We start from the raw sequence: 19447 nt of genomic DNA, 5'->3' as shown, positions 1-19447 counted from the left end.
CACAAGTTGTGTTTGACTTCATCCACATATTTGTTGGACAGCAGTCTAAACTTCAGTAAATTTTAGATGAGGGAAATGTCACATCTGAGACTTTTACTCTAGCCAGTTCAACACTATTTACAAGCTCCCTGTGCTCTTGGTGAGGCATTTGCTGTGGGATTACTCACTATTGCAAATATGTTGTTCTCACTGCAGCAATGACAAGTGTCCTCGTACCATGCTGCAACAATCAGAACACATAACTCACAGCTAGAACACAAGTAGGAAAGATGGGAAAGCCACAGGTGATTTGCTGTACTTTTAATACTGTAGAAACAAACTACGAAATCTTCTAGAAAAATAAATAAAGTAGAAGATCAAGGTTATTTTTTTATAGGAAACTTACAAGAGGTCTTGAACAGTTTTTAAAAACTTACAAAATACATTCAAGTGTGGAAAGTCACTTTACTGATAAAACAGCATTTCTTTATAACATGTTTTCCCCCCAAACAGGATATCAAAGTGTACGCATATCAAAAGCAGCATTCAGTCACGCCATCAGAACATATCGCTTTTCTCCACTCCGAGAAACAGCACAAGTATTAAGTCAATTTAACTGTAGTATTCCAGAAGAGCAAAGCAACATAAAAAAAGTGATTAATATGGACAATACAGGGAATAAATACACAAAACAGAAGATCTACCAAGTCTTCGGTAGCCACAAGTTGGTATTCGAAAGCACTTAGCTCTTCAGCTGGCTTTGCTTCACTGATCTGCTGTATGCTAGTAATTTGGTATCAAAGAGCAGAAAATGGCAGTTTTAACTCCTGGTCACAGTTTAGAGAATAAACATGTTTAACTTATAAGTGCCCAATGTAAATTTAAGACATTACAGCAGAGTCAGCAGCAGGGAACATTTAACCAGCCTTGATGATTTTGCAGTGAATAAACCAAGTAAAAGCATTTGCAGGTTCTCTTCTGCAGACTTCATCACGGAAGTGCTAACAAGCAGCACAGAGCTGCGACATTCCTAACTTCTCCAGCTAGTCTGGAAGAGAACTTTTGTCTGCACTATTAATTATTCAGCTGTAAAATCACTGATTTAATTTAGTAGATGTATTATCACTTAGTATGCTCCATAAACATTGGTATGCTCCATAAAAATACTTTGGGAAACAGCATTTTCAGTTATAAAGAGCAATACCTAATTATGGGAGCGATGAAGCACTGCAACAAGATGAGAGAAACAGGCAGCACATGACTAACTCTTCTGCCTAAACAAAAGTAATTAGCCTCTAATCGATTCGCCCCCAAAAATCCCAGTGTACACATCAAGTCCAATTCCAACTATACATTTTACAAAGGAAGTAAGAGTATACACTGGGTTTATACAGCCAGACCAATTAGTAAGCTTTCAAATAACGTTTCATCTAGTTAAAAAGAAGAAAAAAATTAATTGCAGAAGTCAGATTTAAAAGCAGCAAAGCAGCCTGTATTTGAATAGCATGAAAATAAGCGATAGGAATAACATTTGACTACAACATTGCCGCAGATATTCTAAACCTTCCATTCAGGCTAAAAAAAGCTTAATAACTACTGTATAAATTAAAATTTAGAGCAAAACAGCCAATAAATATTTATCCCCATAACAAGCTTATCAGGTACAGGTAAACGTGTGTGTTCTGGTGACTGACTTCAAAATTCAACAGCCAAATGTTACAGTTGCATCCTTCACTACATTTTAAGAGTCAAAACCTACTTTGTGTGTTCAAAGCAGGTCTGTAACACTACTTATGTAAGCAACAGCAAATTAAAAAGCATACCACACCAGTGACACAGTTCAACAGTGCTATATCAGTAACAGGCAAATTGAAGGTTAAGCTTTCTTTTCAAACTTGTAGAAGAAATCAATTATATTTGCCTCCCATACTGCGTTAAGACAAACTGCAATTAAATAGGCCAGCCGTTTCTTCACCACATACAGAAATAACAATGTATTTACAGTATTTACAATTTTCAGAGATTTTGGACTTACATTGTTTTGCAACGATTCATATTCTTCAAGTTGAAAAAGAGTTACACAGTAGCTTTAGGCACTATGCAGAACATAAAACAGTTTCTGTAATAAGTCAGGTTACTAATTCTAACTTAATGATGTAAAGACTAAAGTGCCTTAAAAGGAAATAAAACCACCCATTTCACCTAAATATCATGCTATCCCATTATTTGTGGGATAATATCACATAATCTGCAGATGTTTCACGCAGGTTAGATATTGTTTATTTTCACAGTTTTCCGATTTAAGTAATAAAAACAAGGGAGCTGCAGTCCTAACTCCTTTGTGTATTCAGGTGGCTGCTGTCATTGCAACAGTATTAAGATCAGAGCCACAAGTTCCTCTCATACATATTTTCAGTTACAAGCAAGTGTAATCTTCTGTATATAACTCACTTTTAATTTTTTTGACCAGCTTAAAATAGAAATGTACCACTTTGAAATAAAACATGCTGATACTCAGATTTACTCTAAATTTCCAGGTTAAGATGGGCAATCTTCTAACCTGTAGTCTTGAAAACCACTTTAAAGAAGTTTAAAGGGTTTTAGCTTTGAAGTTAAAGCAAGATTTTAAAAACCCATTAAAGGTAATATAAAAAAAAAGAAAAACATGAAATCTATAGTTGAACTCTGCATGAGAGGAAAATATTATTTGTGTTCAGAACGTTTCTCCATCCAAGTTCACAATAATCAAAGCACCTGTTCTGAATAATAGTACTGAAGAGAAAATTGAAGGCCTCACAGCAATACACACTTTCAGTGCCACTTTTTTATTACAATGTTTTCTGAAAAGACAATAGGGATTGAAAATTTGCAGTTTTCAGTGCCACTTTTTTAATACAATGTTTCCTGAAAAGAAAATAGGAATTTAAAACTTGGTTGAAGATGGAAAAAAAAAAAGTCCATCCTTTATAGCAACACAATTAACAGTTAAAGCAGACAAAAATGTTGTTAACTGATTTCTTATACTGCAAGACTTCAAAAGAAAGATAATCAATTTGAAGTCCTTTACATGCATTTAGCAGAGCTGTTGGCATAAGAGCTCTGAATCATTCAGTATTCCCCACATATGAATCAATGTATATTAACCACAACCAAATTCTGAGAAGCTTAAGTCAAAAGGAAATCTGAAGAATATTTAATCCTTCCAATTTTTCCATACCAAGGAAGGTAACATTAGCTTTTCAACAGATAATTTTTGAGAGATTACACACTCAGGAGCTATATTTGCTACTTTCACAAACAGCAGAAATCATTGTCAGTCCTTCCTAGGCTCTTACAACCAACTGAAAGTAAGTAACTTTGAGAATTCTATATACATGCCACAAACATCATCTTCAAAAGAGAGAAGACGCTACTGTAAAAACAGATCTTTTCAAGTTGAAACAATTACATGTTTGGTCAGAATTGTACATTAAGAGGAGTTTGAGTTCAAATAGAGTTTCAGCATTCAATATTACATACAAAAAATCTGTAAATGGCAGCATTGCTGCATGTAAGGCATTTTAGGAATGATACCAACACAGCTTATTGCCTTCAGCATTTCAATAGGTTCAACTAACACCAGCAACCTCTTACATTTTAAGATTGTTTACTACTAAAACCATGGCCATTGGGATCGATGCAGAGACATCCGCAGAGCTTCCATAACGACAGATGCAACAGGAAGAATGAGCCTTTCCCAGGCTTGGAGAACGACTGTCCATACAGCTAAACTCAATATGCCGCAGGAAAGAGGTCACTTCCCATAGCCAGTCCTCACTAACTGGCCCAGTCCTGAAAGCGGAAACAGTCACTTGCGATCTTCCACACTGTGTTGGTAGGTGTGGCTTGTGCTGTCAGCAAGAAGTTCTGATTGAAGTAGCGCTGCTTGTTGCCATCAAATTTTACTGTCCCACATGTCACCACGAGGACTGTCGTCTGGCTTTGAGTAGCTTGCTCTTCACAAGGAGAAAAAGTATATAAAAAAACCCCAACAACCCAAACAAAGACTAACAGCTAAAGAAGTAGGAAATGTACATAAAAGTTTCATTTAATCTATTTACAGTAGTTATAGGCTAACACATAGTTATACACCCATGAAAAATACAGTTCTGTTGCATCATTTCTATACAGACAATTGTTTATTCATTCACAAACACTGTTTTTTAGTGGCTTTTGTATTTTCAACACATGCTGCTCATTCCAGAGCACTATGAAAAGTCCCTGGGTTTTTACTTGGAATAAGCTCTCATTGTTTGATATATTTAGCAAGTTGCATATACTTTCTTCCCTTCTGTTAGACTGTATTCTTTTCACAGGAGAGCATAGCAAACAGGCTTGACCACAGATTTTTACCTTGCTTATATTTCCCAAATATTTATCAGAAGTCATTTATTAACTTCTCAATTACATAAGCATTTATCTGGAAGTTGTATATTAGAAATCAAAAGAATTTAGCACATATTTTATGTATTTTAGATATTAAGAAATCAACACACAGAAAGGTTAATGATTTGTTCCACGTTACACTGCAGGTCAGTATCAGAAATTATACGAGAGGTCTCTTGACTCTCAGGCCTTGTCAAGGACAATGTAACTTGACAAGCCACATTTTTTCAAATACGTGAAAATGTCACATCTGAGCCTTGAAACAATATCTGATACCACATCTGGTCTTAATAAGAAATTTGCTTAAAGAATTTTCCTAGACAGGTGGAGAGCGTGCAATTGCTGCATGTCTTGATTTATGCTTTATTTATGCACAGCTTTACATTTCAGCCAAATTTTGTATTTTATATAAGTGTGCCCCCAAAGAGAAATATTGGGCACTATTATAGTTGCTGTTCACTTTCAACAGCTACAAAGAGAACTAAAAAAACCCAACAAAAAACAAAAAAATAAGTTATGTAATAACCTTACCGTGAACAGGTTGGCAGTCCAGTACATTAACCTGGAATTCACTAGATGGCAACATTTCAAAAAATTCATTCAATGCCTCTTGCCCAGACACTGCATTACCATTCCAGACTAATGTTGCTTTGTCCAAATAGAGTCTAGTCAAAACCTGAGGGATTATGAACATACATATTTGGGGGAAATGTATAAATACAATGCACAACATTAAGATTCAAAGAATACTGTTTTGTGTTACTGATTTCTTCTGTACCTTAAACAGTATCCTCCTCAAATATCAGCTCCATTAACAATTAGTATCCCTAAGAATTCAAACTAATAACTGAAACATGTTTTACTTTATTATTTTGTATAGTGACTAATATGCCTCCAAATTTATATATTGATGAGATTCCTTTCACAAAGGCAGTGATAGAGCTGTACTACTGGCTAACAAAAGGATACTGCTGCCTTTCCATATGTTCATCCCTAAAGTCTATTTTTTTTTTTTTTTGATGTGCAACACAGATTGCTGAGCCAAGAAAGTCTAATTTCGGGTAAAAAATAAAAGGTGAACAAGACCAGAAACAGTGGAAGCTTACAAAAGGACGGATATTTGCAGCAGCAGACCAGAACTTCTCCAATATTTCCTAAGCTGTAAACAGTAGAGCAACTGCATAACTCCCCCTCAAGCTGTTGCTACATCTCTGCTTAAACTGCTTATGTGCAGTGTGCCTAAGGAGTAATATCTGATTGCTGACACTTTCACGTAATCTAGAATTTATTAAATTACAACTATAATATATTAAAAATTCCAAAGAACAGTCGATTTTCATAGCTGTCTTCTGGTGCGCAAGTATTTCTTACATGATACCACATCAATGTGGTCCATGAAGACTTTCAAAGTGAGATAGAGCTCTTTACACTTTATCCTTAGTCATTTCTAAAGACTCACAGACTCTTTACTGTAAGAGAAGGGAGAACTACTAATAAAAAAAAGTTTGGCAAAACAATAAGCTAAAAAAAATAAGCTTGGAGACAAATAAAGCAAGTTTTATCTGCTCACATTGACCAAATCCTGTACCTTTAAAAGGCACTTGGACACAAACTGAACTATTACTGTGAATAAATCTGAGGCACTTTCCAAAAGGGTCCTCTTTACAACAATGTTGCACGAAGAATTCTCTACAGAGCATGTCTAAGAAACAGAGATCTCAACTTTGCCAATACAATAGGTAGGAACCAACTTTCAGATGCTTCCAAGCCAACACTAGTTAGAAAAGCAAGGAAAAATGCAAAAGAAGGTGCAGTTTTAACTATTGTCAAAATATCTACATACCCTTCTTCTTTTGTCCATTGTCTCATAATAAATGTTGACAAATTCTTCTGCAGCTCTACAAGCTTGATCCACATAGGTTTTGAAATCCTGGAGAGAAGAAACCATACAAAATTACATATTATATACATTAAGCAATTTTATGCAACTAGTCATCTAAGCAGTTTTTCCAACTAGTGAACTATCCTTTTGTATTTCGCCAAAGTCACCATCTTTTCCATCCTCACTAAAAGATAATGTTGAACAATGTTGAAAATGATTTCATATTCCTCTTTCCTTGCTAGAGATACCAGCTTTAAGTAATGTGCCAACTTTAGGATTCATTTTTGAATGCTGATTTATTTGTTATATTTGTATTAGGAGTATTCACTGGGCTATGATTGGCTGCAAGTGGAGTGAACATAGAAGCATTCAGTGAAAATATTTCTTGCTGCAATGGTTATGCTGTTCTGAAATAAAGCTTTAAGGAAACAAGATTTATTCAAGCTATTTCTGAACAATATCAAGAAGCCCATCACACTGCCACCATTGTCTCTCTCTCTCTTTTTTTTTTTTTTAACACCTTAAAATAGAGAGGGAGAGCAAGAAACAGAACTGGACATACTCCAGTATCAGTCACTCCAGTGCTATATCCAAAAGTGAAAAACAAACACTTTTCCTTACATCTTATTATTTTCCTTATACCTTGCCACTTTTATTCATCCAAAGGTATCAAACCTTGTTGCCACATCACTGTACTGGGAACTCATTCAGTTATTTGTTCAGTTTGTTTATTTGTTTGGCCCTTGATCTCTTACCTGAACTGTGACATCCTGAAAAGCAGTGATTATGAATTTCCTGTCACAAATATATAACTTTGCATTTGATTCTATTACAATACTTTGTTTAAAACATTATCAGTTATCATTATTCTATTTCAGCATTAAATTCTTAATATTTACAACTCAATCAGCATTCACAATTTAACTATTTACATTTTCTTGGCAGTCTTTAATGAATATACACTGAGACTACCACTAATTTCAACAGTATTCCTACAAGAAACATTTCTGTTCAAAGAAACTTCCATACTGCAAAACATTTATCAGCCTCTCAAATAATCACTGCTTACTCCATAAAGACATATACCTTCATGTTAATTGCATACAATTATTTTGATCTCTCTCAGTAAGGACATGAGCATGCTCTTCATCTTTCTATCTCCCCCAACAACTTCTGAACCCACTGGCCACTTCCAAGCAAATATGACGAAGCAGTCTTAAAGATACTGTATTGCAACAAGTTCCAAGAGTAACTCTTCGGCACTAGGAGACAGTATTAACCTGGGCTAAGAGAATGGTAATTGTAACTCAGCTTGTTACTTATCTAGAGTACATGGCTGTCACCTCTCAACCAGCACGCACACCCCTGCCTGCGCGCACACACGCACACACACACGCACGTGCACACACACTTTCTAACCAGCAGCCGAACACATTGTCCCTTATCCGGCTGAACAGACAGACCGTGCCTGAGGGAGAACATGAGAGAAACACCAGCAGGAGACTGGAATGAGCTACTAGGTAACTGGCAGTATAAGTCATTTGGAAAATAAGCTTTGTTAGTTTTGACACTCAGGACAGCTTCTTTTTAACCATAGCACTGAATATATTTTAAAATTCAGAGAATAACTTAGGTCGGAAGAACCCCCTTGGAGATCATCTGGTCCAAAGCGCTGCTCAAAGCAGGGCCCCCTCCAAAGCTCGATCTGACTTCAGAGTTAATTTGGTTACTTCCGCAGTTCGACCCGGTTGCTCAGGGTCGTATCTCCGGTCAAGTTTTGAACATCTCTAAGGACGGAGATTTCACTATCTCTTCGGGCACCTATCTGAACGTTTTAACCACCTCACCGGGGAATCTTTTTCCCTAGTATTTAATAGGAACTAAACAGTTTTGGGGGGTAAACTCGAAGACTCCGATGACGCCGCCGCGCAGCGTGCCCGCCCCGGCACCCGCAAGGGAAGCGCCCCGAGGGCGCTGGGCCCGGCTCCTCCGCGCAGCGGCGGCGCTCGTGAGGGGCGCGCGGAGCCTCAAGGTCCGCCCGCGCTCGGGGAGCGCCGCGGGCAGCAGGCCGGCAGGCCGTGAGGCTGCGCTGAGAGGGCGCCTCGCGGCCGCTCGCGGCGCCTCGGCTGCCCCCGCGGCGCGGCGGCGCGGCGGACTCACCACGGAGGCGGCCATGCGGAGGCGAGGCGAGGCGAGGCGAGGCGAGGCGAGGAGGCGGCGGCCCCTCCGCGGCGGCGAGGCGGGCGGGCGGGCAGGCGAGCGGGACGGCGCCGGATGTGCGCCGCGCTCAACGGCCCGGCTCTTCCGGCCGCGCGCCGGTGCCGCGCGAAATGGCCGCCGGCGGGGGCGCCGCGCTGGGCCGAACGCGGCCGGCGGCCATTTCGCGCGGCCCCGGCGGGCCGTGCCGCCCCTGCCGGCGCCGTCCCGGGCAGCAGCGTGCGAAAGCAGAGCAGCCGGTTCACGTAGTCTGCTTTACCATGGAAGCTGCTTTTAGCAGTGCTCAAGCCTCAGAACCACACAGGCGTCCAGACCGCGCCGATGAAAAGGAAGAAAAAAGTCGGCGTCCTTAGCTGCGCTCTTCAGGACTAGCGAAGAGCTTCACCTTAAACGGTGCTTCAGCAATCTGCACAGCGTCCGCGCTGTTCCACTCTCTAAGACCCTGACCCCCTTTATTGTTTTTTTCTTTAGTGCCACATTGCGTTCTCTGTATTTTGCTTTTAAAGCACTTCACAGTGAGGAGACGCCACTACGGCACAGTCCACGCTGGCAGGCCAGGGCCGAGTGCTGCGACGCCAACGCGCCGTTGTCGCCGGCAGGGCCGAAGCCACGAGCGCAGACCCCGCAGCTCCGCCGTGCTCTGCCCCACTGCCTGCCCTCAGCGCCGTGCGACTCCGTACGTAACCCAGCGTAGCTGCGGGATGCTAACACAAGCGACAGTCCTGCCCGGTCCTCAAGCGTAGGGATGTTCCCAGCCACCTCCCCAGCCCCGAAGCTGGAGATTTAGGGCTGCTCAGACACATCTGCACATCGGCACATCAGACACATGTGCTGCTGCCGTTGTTTTAAAGAAGGGTTCAAGAGCAGAGCAATTTAGGGTTGTTTGCTTTAGAAGCTGGAGGTGATAAATGGAGGTACAGATGAGCATCAGGGAACTTAGACTGACATAATTTGCTCTTCTTTGTTTGTCACTTGTGAACTTAAAATTCACAGCTTGTTAAATAAATGCAAGAGACAATGTATTTCATTCTCACACATTTCACACTTAATAGCTGTTGTCTTCCTTTCAGAGTGGTTGCACATTAACTTTTTCTTGGGGGCAGTGCCAGGTGAAGCAGCCGTTGCCCTCCTTGCTGGACTGGCATACCTGTCCATGGAACTGGCAGACTGATTCCCATTCTCTTTACTGCATAATTTTTCAGGAAGATCAATTCACCAGTCTGGTTCAGTGCACAGCTCCAAGACAGAGAGAGTGAGAGAAAGACAGGAATGGACAAGGCTGAAAGAGGAGCATGGAGTCTACGTCAGCCAACCTAAGGCTCAGCGTTGGTCCAGATTTTATCTCAGTAAATGCCATTTCAAACATTTGCTAGCAAGTCAAGCAACACTTCATACAATTTATTTAGGAAGTTTGTTTTCATAAACCCAAGTTTGCACTACATAAAAACTAGCTTGTTAAAATGCTAGTCCAAAAACATCTGTTCTTCAAGAGTTTAGCACCAAATTGTTCTCCCTTTTGGCCCGGTTGCATGTAAGTGCCATGGATAGATACATATATATGCAAGCCAGAAAGACCTATTTTCTATACATGGGCTCATTAAACATGTTTTCCTTTTGACCATTTCTAAGGAAGTGACTCCTCCTTTAATCACCTCCAACTCATGATTTGGGAATTTACTGGCTCCTTGACAGACTGCAAGAAAACGGCTAGCTTCTTTCTACCCCAACATATATGTAAGTAGGCCAGACAGTCATAACACAAACACTGCACATTGTACACTTTGGCAATATGGTGATTCAAGCTTAAAATACAGCACAGTGATCACCTACTAAACTCAGTGTACTGTCCCACTGAGGACAGATATTTCCCAAAACTATGTGCTTAGGCCTGGTTTGAGTTCTTCTGGCAGCTCCCAGCTTACCTATGGGGCTGTAATGCCTTCAGGCTGTTACCTGCTCTCTGCCCGGAAGTGTTTAAACTTGATTGTTCTGAGAAGTGTCTATAAATATTTCAAAGATTCTGATGGGTTATATAACAATGTGCGTGTGTATTGCTGTATCATGACAAACTCCAGAAATAATTTAATGCATTCCATCTGGCAAAACACAATGGACCATAAATGCCTACATTAAAAGGAAGCAAAGGCACTCAGTATGTGTTATGCTTTTGCACAGAAATATACAGTGTGCATATTTCCCATTGGTGTTTCTGAGCACTGGACACTGAAAAATACTTGTCTTTATGACTTTTTATAAAGGCTGCACAACTTTCTTGGTCTGCACACTTAACAACCAGAGCATTAACAATTCATTCACAGTAGGATATAAGTTTCTGCACATCTTTTCTGAAAATTCCTGTTTCATGGACTGGACTAACAGTGAAACAGATGTGTCAAACTGAACATATCTTTATATTGGTGTCAATGTACCTGTATCTTGGATCGATGTACCTTTTCAAAACTTAGTTTGATTGTTTAATGAGACTCATGCTTTGAGTTCTTATTATCAGAAACTGTTGTATGCTAGTTGTCACCCGTGCGCATAATTTAGGTGACAGAATTACCTAAAGACTGACAAAGACATCAGCTACCCCGCTGAGCTAAGTACTACGGGGCTCTCAAACAGATAATCCTTACCTCAAATAGCTTATAGTCATGGTTAATGCAGCAAGCAGCAGAAACAAAGCAGCAGGCAGAAAGACAATGTAACACTGATACAAGCCTGTTTTTGCAAATACTAGATATGTATGCAGCAGAACCCATACCTATGTAGCAGCTGCATTATATACATTGTACTGTGCCCTCTGTCATAAAAAAACCCTTCCCTATTAGCATTTCTAGCTTGGCCTCAGTATTAGAATGATGAAGTGACTCACAGACATGCAGTGTCAATCTCATTTTGACAGCATAGTCAGCAACACCTGACTAGTTTCTATTAGCAGTTAAAATAGCTTACGAGAGCTGGAACAGAACAGCAGCCTCAGGAAACATCATTTTAAATCAATTCAAGGTTACAAGCAAAGCCATTTTATTTGCTTGAGTTTACTGTCTTGGAATGACAGGCCATTGGGGGAAAAAAAAGAAACCAGACCTGTAGTTTTATACTGTTTGTAAAATGCGCAAGGGTGATCAGGCAATTAGTCATGTGCAGAGCTCATTTTACGTTCCTTTAAGTAGGACAGTCTGGTGGAGATGGTATTATTCACATCAGTCTATATGAAAACAATCTATAGAGAAACACAAGAGAATGGCATTTCTTCCCTCTGCATCTAAAACTTGGTTATTGTGAAGGTCTGCAAATATTCAAGCACAGAATAGCCTGGAGCACAACAGAACTTACATGGCTCTATTGTGGCACTTAATTATAATTAATTCAGTAATTTTTTCATACTTTTTGTAACATTAGTATTAGCATTGTGAAGTAACATTGATCTTGTCCTCGGAGAAACAGTTTGGACATCAGATGGCCTCTCTGCAGTGCCTTGCAGCTATATGAAATAATTCACCAGTGTTTTTATAAATAAAGGAGTTTGGGTACTTCAGCATCTCCCAGAGAGTTGTGAAGAAGTTCAAGAAGTCTTGCATGTTACTGTACAAGTGGTTAATGTCATTTAAATCATCTACATGTTAATTTGTGAATTCAAACAAGGACAAAGATGCCTTATAAACCCTGGCGAATAACCAGGGTGGAGAATTGCACACGCTACCATAATAATTGCACTTGCTATCACAGATGACATGGTCATGTGTGTCCTGTATCATATTGTGTCTGGAAGACTGTGGATGTAAAGCTAGAAGGTCAATGTACAAGCACTTAGCCTTTAAGTTTCTATCTGTTTTAGAACTCTTAAGTGCTTTTCCCATGTACAACTTTTTTCCACGGCTTTTTTCCATGAGATTTCCACAGAAGTCTCTGGGCTGCGGTGCCGGCAGGGAACCAGCAGGGGGGAGAATGAACAAAGATCCAGTGCTCCTGTTGCAGGGGCTGAGCCAGGCAATTGCACAAAAGCAACTTCTCTGTTTTCCTGGAACAGGTTGAGCTGTAAGGCCGGCTAATTAAATTTTTATAACGCTGTGAATAATAGGAAAAGACATGAATTCAAAGGAATCTGCGGTCCACTTGGTACTGGAATATTCTGTTTATGACTCAGATCACATTCCAGAAGACCATCTCATGGCCAAAAAGTGTCTGTGCTGATTTCTCTTAATAAGAACTGTAAGATCAAGTTTAATAAAATCACCCTTGGGAGAAATATATAATGTATAGTGAGGCAACCACATTCCTCCAGGACCCAAATCCCTAAGCATACATATTGATGCATAAAATAAAAATGGCTAAGAAGGGCTGTGATTTCATTATATGGATGGCAATATTGCTCAACAGAATAGGTTAGAGATATTTTTTTATTCTGTTGGTACAGTTCTTGTCTATTCAAACCCCTAGACACTACGGTATCAGAAACACAGACTTCTCAAGTTTCTCCTTTTCCCATGTATGAGAACGTATTTCACCCTGTTACATCAGAGGACCATTACAGAAGCACTAAGGCACATGACGAAGGACCAGGCTCAGCAGTAGCTTGCAGCAGAGGGAAGCCACCTTAGCAGCGTTCTTCCCTGGGTATGACCTCTTTCCTGCCACTGCCACATCACTGCCTGCAGCACTGTGCTGTGGTCTGTTTGCACTTCTGTGGATCCTATGCACCAGGTGCACCTGCTCCAGCCTGTGTGGTCATGGAGCAACAGTGAAGCTGTGTCACTACAATGCATAAACACAAGGCCTAACTACAGGGGAGATTACACAAGGATCAACTACATGAGTCTCATATCTAAGGCACAAAACTCAGGAGGTCTGCAAATAATTGATAAAGATGATGTGGAGCTGACTGTGAAGAAATCACACACAGAAAGCTGCATCTGTGATAGGGCTGCTGGGGAGAGGATTAACTTTGGGTCAGGCCATATGAAGCTGTGCCCTTTAGTATACTGAACCACATCCAGCAATGTCAGCTGTATACTAATTCGTCATTGCTGTGTAGGAGTTGCATCACTAAGAAACAACATATCCTGCTGAATTAACAATTGCACAATGAAGATTCCTTAATACAAAAGTTAAAAAAATCCTTCCATTTAAAATCTTATCCACCTTAGGCTAAGGAAAGAGATAAATGAAAGAGTTAAATCTGACTTCTGCTTAGTTTTCCGATGTATACATAGTTCTGTGCTTCTTTGTTAGATAGCCTCAAGCCTCTCATTCTGTCACTACATCACCATATTATTTACTTGCCTCAAATTAATGAAAGTACCTCATAATACCTCTCTCATATAATGAAGAGGTATCATCAATTTCCAAATAAAAAAGCAAAGCACTGAAATTATACATGATTTGTTCAAGGTCACAAAGGAAGAAAATTGCAGAGTTGCAGTTCTAACCTTTTACCTTCACCATATAAACATCCTGAGCAGTGGATGTTGTCTACCTTGACTTCAGCAAGGCTTTTGACACTGTCTCCCATCATATCCTCATAGGCAAGCTCAGGAAGTGCAGGCTAGATGAGTGGACAGTGAGGTGGACTGAGAACTGGCTGCATCGCAGAGCTCAGAAGGTTGTGCTCAGTGGCGCAAAGTCTAGTTGGAGGCCTGTAGCTAGCGGTGTCCCCCAGGTGTCAGTACTGGGTCCAGTCTTGTTCAACTTCTTCATCAATGACCTGGACGAAGGGACAGAGTGCACCCTCAGCAAGTTTGCTGATGATACCAAACTGGGAGGAGTGGCGGATACACCAGAGGGCTGTGCTGCCTTTCAGAGGGACCTCAACAGACTGGAGAGATGGGCAGAGGGGAAAGAATATTCCTAGAGAGGAATAACCCCATGCACCAGTACCAGCTGGGGGCTGACCTGCTGGAAAGCAGCTCTGCGGAGAAGGACTTGGGAGTGCTGGTGGACAACAAGTTGACCATGAGACAGCAATGTGCCTTTGTGGCCAAGAAGGCCAATGGTATCCTGGGGTGCATCAGGAAGAGTGTTGCCAGCAGGTCGAGGGAGGTGATCCTCCCCCTCTCCTCAGCCCTGGTGAGGCCACATCTGGAGTGCTGTGTCCAGTTCTGGGCTCCCCAGTGCAAGAAAGACATGGAGCTACTGGAGGGAGTTCAGCGTAGGGCTACGAAGATGCTGAAGGGACTGGAGCATCTCTTGTATGAGGAAAGGCTGAGAGAGCTGGGTCTCTTCAGCCTGGAGAAGAGAAGACTGAGGGGAGATCTTATCAATATGTATAAGTATCTGAAGGGAGGGTGCCCAGCAATAGGACAAGAGGCAACAGGCACAAACTGAAACACAGGAAGGTCCGTCTGAACATAAGGAAAAACTTCTTTACTGTGAGGGTGACAGAGCACTGCAACAGGTTGCCCAGAAAGGTTGTGGAGTCTTCTTCCTTGGAGATATTCAAAAACCATCTAAACACAATCCTGGGTAACGTGCTCTAGGTGACCCTGCGTGAACAGGGGGGTTTGACAAGATGATCTCCAGAGAATCTCCCTTCCAACTTCAACTATTCTGTGATTCCGTGATCCTTACTCCATTCTGAGAAATCTCAGTGATATTCCTGATATCTCTATTCTCCATTTCATGTTTATTTTGATCATACTGATACTGATGCAGCTAAAAAGGTAGAGTGTCACGCTTCTTTTCTATGAATTGAATTTGTAGGAAACTATTGCTGTAAATCCTACCAGACTGAGAGAAATATATTTGGTTTATCACAGAGACTGTGTACAATCTGCACAAAACAATAGAAATAAGATAAATGTCTATAAAAGCATCACCTCTTCATTTACTCACTGTGAAAGCTGGAAGAGAAACAGACCTAATTGCTGGCAGACTGCAAAGTTCCCTGTATCTTTCAAACACACTAAAATAGGGATCTGAGGAAAAGATTTTTTTTTAACTCATTTATCTATGGCTGCTTCAACAAAAGAAATATTGTATAAAGAATGAAATCAGAAATATTAGAAACTGAAGTAGCTAATTAGATCACAAGCCTTCCTTCTACCAGGATAGGATTTTTCTCTACTGATTACACTTTTTCTCACTCACAAATACTTTAGAAAGTGCGATCATGATAGTTTCGTTAGTGTCAGTTAATCAGAAGAACACTTCTCCAGCAGGATTCACTGCAGACTCTTCCCTGCAAGTTCGGGAGGTAGATCATTTGAAGGTTCTCTATGCCTGTCCTCCTCCTTCCTTAGCACTGGACACTATTCAGTGAAGCAATGTGTCAAAGAGAAGCTGCATTAAAAAATGGATGTGAAATTCATTCTCAGCTACTTCTGAAGATGACACACAATTTTGGATATCATTTTAGCATAATGACTGCTTATTGGGATCAGTTAATCAGGAAATACAAGAAGGCGGCAGCTTTTGCAAGCAGTATGCAAGACCTGGTTCAAAATATTACTGTGAGAGAGCCACTCAGTTGCTCGCAGCAGTGGCCACAATGTACTCAGGTTCAAACTCCTTCTTGGAATAAAAAAGACCAAAAAAAAAATCCCCAAAAAACCCACCACTACAGTGTGTAAAAAATTTTAAAAAATAATATGAGCAGCAAGAAATCTAAAATGCTTGCAGGTGGTGTGGAAACTGCTTAAAGACATACTAGAAATATGAGATACTCGGAACAGATGCATACCACATCAGAAATGCTTTAAAAAAGATTTAAAAGTACAGCATGCTTAAGTAACAGGGCAAAGTAGAGAATCAGAAGTAAGGAAACATCTTTCAAAAATGGAAGCTGGGTCCAAATGAAGAAAACAGAAAAGAAACATGAACTTCAGCAAGTAAAATTTAAAAATGAAGTACGGCAAATCAAGAATGGTTCTGAGAAACATTTTACTGAAGGCAGACATTCTATGAATAAAAATCCTCTTTCATACACATTAAAGGCAAGAAGTCTTGCCAGAAAATCTGTAAGGCCAATATGCAACGAGTGTGTGACAAAGGAAGAAAAGGCTGTAGCAGAAAAGCTAAACAAACTTCACATCTTTGATCACCATGAAGGAGCTTATAAAGTATCTTATATTAGAACACTTCTTTAGAGGGAATGAAATGGAGGGTCTGCCATAAAGTGAAATGTCAGTACAAAAGGTTTTAGAACAAAACCATAAAACAAACAGTAATAAACTGCCAAGGTATATGCCAAGTTATGTGCTCCTAAAGGACATACTAATACATGCTATGTAATCTGTCATTTACAACACATTCTATACTCAAGGATTGGAAGGTGGCAAATGTGATGCCAATTTTCTAAAACAGCTCCAAGGTCGATCCAGGGAACTATAAACCAGTAAATCTAATGTCTGGCCTAGGCAAATTTGTAGAAACTATAATAAAGAAAAGGATTGGTAGATACTTGGACAAACACGACATATTAGGGTAGACTCAACATGGTTCTTTAGCGAGAAGCTACACCTCACAAATCTATTAGTTCTTCAAAAGAGTCAGTAATTACGTGGAGGTAAAGAGCCTTGCTAGTGAACAATGCTTCCTCCAGAAAATATTTTCCTGTAACAATTTCAGATTCTGCTAATATATAATTCTAGAATTATCATACTTTTTATTATCATATTTTCAGTGTTTCATAATTTCAATAGGATCATAATTTCAGTAGTTTTGATATGGAATATTTAAGTGAACTGCACACCTCCCAGTACCAATCCAGATTATGTGACTGGAATAATGAGATTCCCTGCTTAACTTCCCTCACTTCTTTACCCAACTCAATTGTTAGGACTCTTCCTAGTATTTTTGCTGGCTATTTTGCTGATTGAGCAAAATTAGACTTCCAGAACACTCACTTGAATCTCACTCCCTGAAGATACATTTCCTTTACTTAGAAAATATCATTTACAGTGGAAACAAAACAGTCCATCTGGAACATACCAAAATTTTTTTGCAAGACTCCTCCTTCAGTTGCTTTCCATTGAGCAAGCCTTTGGTTTGGGGGTCTAGGACTTAAGAGTATCCTTATGAGTAGACACTTTGTGTTGAACAAATTATAACGGTACTCTGTATTGCACAAATATATCCCTAAATATGCATTTTGATTTAGTTCAAGTAACAACCGGTTATACATCATACTTTCTCTTCATAAGCCCGGCAATTCCTAACAGTTTCTTAGCTTTTATCTCTAGTACCCAAAGCCAATTTACCCATCCTTTTATATCCTGGAAAGAACTTAAAAGATACAGATGCTAGAATGACTCAGCAGTAATGCTACCAAACTCCCATACAGAGTCCAAGCAGTTTACCTTGAGACGACTCATCAAAATACCTTTCCATCTGAAGACGGTTCCTAGAATATGCAGTTCCACTACACCCACCTACCATATGGAAGGGGAATTAATTTTAAATTAGTTTAGATCTTACGGACCAAATTATCCCAGGACAAGCAAAAGGTGTAACCTTGTTGAAATAGCTGGGATCAGCTATCACAACTGTGAGGTGAATTTAGCTATATGGGGTATTTTTGATTCTATATAATGCTAACCTTTAAAATTATTATTTGCTGGAAAGCTTCCCAAATAGCTGATACTAACAGCAATGAATAAAAGCTGTAATCACAATTGAATGGCAAATAGGATAATGTGCGTATAGCACAAACATCTATAAGGGGATAGGAGGTAATTCTCAGATGTGACTGCTTCATAATTTTAGTCAAGTTTAGTCAAAATATCATAACTAAATGGTATTTAGAAGAGGGAACATACTTGCCTTTCAAAAATGTATTAAGCTTGATATTCAGCCATCTGGGTTAGCCCAGATTTTCTTTTGTTTCATCAGGTGATGCTCTGTTAATTAAAATTGATAGCAAAGCTCGAGATGATTTCAGAATCCCTGCCAAAACGGCATAGATTTTTATTTTAAATTATCTTGATACTGGGAGAATACTTTAATGGTCACAGAATGAAAGTATAATCCAATCTCCAACAAAGTAAAATAATCCACATTTTTCCCACAGAATCTCTCCATGACAATTATCTAAACTTCCAGTAATACCTATGCAAAAATTAAGCCAAACTGCATATTGCTAGGCCACTTTTCAAACTTGCACTGTGCAAGTAACTCTGAGTTTTCTGTAAAGACTCCAATAACAGACTAAGATCAGGTCCATCTGTCCTGATTACTCGTGTAGAAATGTGTAGTCCTTAATTTCGCAAATAATCTTGCTGGACTCAGATTAACATGTTTGTAATTTCCATGGTTTTATAATTTATTCTCATTTAAGGTTATATAATTAGCACTGACAAATTTGAAACGGAATATTCTCTATTTAAAAAACCCAACTACAATGCTTTCTAATTTATTGATTCAGAATATATGTAACATATACTCAAATCATAATATTACATGCTCAGACTCTGAAGGTTCAAAATCTCCATGCTGGGTTGTACGCAACACTATAGCTTCTCTACTGAAATAAATAAATAGAGTCCAAAGAAATGATCCAAGGCCTATGTCTGTGATCAAAATTAAACTGGCAGGTTCACTCTCTTATTATTAGGCTTATCAGCCTTCACTGACTGCATGGCACACACAGCATCTGTGTTAACAATGTCCAATTCAGTTCAAAGATTTAGCAGGTATAGTAATGTTTACCAGAAGGATTCCCTCAAGGTCAGTGATTCACACAGCACTTCAGCCTTCAAGTTGGTAAAGCAGTATGTTTAAAGACTGTCATGCAGTGTAAAGGTAATATATGCTATCTCTAAGACCTTGAATCTTTTGAAATGCTGAGTGGTTCTTGTGAAACACTGCACTCTGAACTTTCGTAAAAGCTACCAAAATGCATAAATAATGTTAGTCAGATGTCTAGAAGTTCAAGGAACCGTATCCTAACACAAGGCAAGCAATTGACATTAGCCAAATCCAGACAGGTTCTGATTAACGTGATGC

The 19447-nt window shown here is 39.7% G+C and overlaps 1 protein-coding gene across 7 annotated transcripts in view; it reads right to left on the bottom strand.

The window, feature by feature from the left end:
• Window positions 1-358: 358 nt before the first annotated feature.
• The window catches only part of NXT2 (nuclear transport factor 2 like export factor 2), an 84010-nt gene continuing 64921 nt past the window's right edge, over window positions 359-19447 (bottom strand). For 4 of the 7 annotated variants that reach the window (XM_013940265.2, XM_013940267.2, XM_013940266.2 and 1 more), the window contains 3 exons: window positions 6248-6334; window positions 4936-5080; window positions 359-3974 (listed from right to left, as the gene is read on the bottom strand). In XM_013940265.2, coding sequence (XP_013795719.1) covers window positions 3796-3974; window positions 4936-5080; window positions 6248-6265 — 342 coding nt within the window. In that variant the 5' untranslated portion in view covers window positions 6266-6334 and the 3' untranslated portion in view covers window positions 359-3795. Of the gene's footprint in view, window positions 3975-4935; window positions 5081-6247; window positions 6353-7372; window positions 7583-8446; window positions 8550-19447 lie in introns of those variants that run through there. The other 3 variants (XM_067304310.1, XM_013940264.2, XM_013940263.2) reach the window with 3 other exon arrangements.

The sequence above is a fragment of the Apteryx mantelli genome, chromosome 13 (genome assembly GCF_036417845.1).
Source record: "Apteryx mantelli isolate bAptMan1 chromosome 13, bAptMan1.hap1, whole genome shotgun sequence".
In the NCBI taxonomy this organism is placed as follows: Eukaryota; Metazoa; Chordata; class Aves; order Apterygiformes; family Apterygidae; genus Apteryx; species Apteryx mantelli.
The sequence above is the reverse complement of the archived record's forward strand: the minus strand, read 5'-3'. Positions and strand labels throughout refer to the sequence as shown.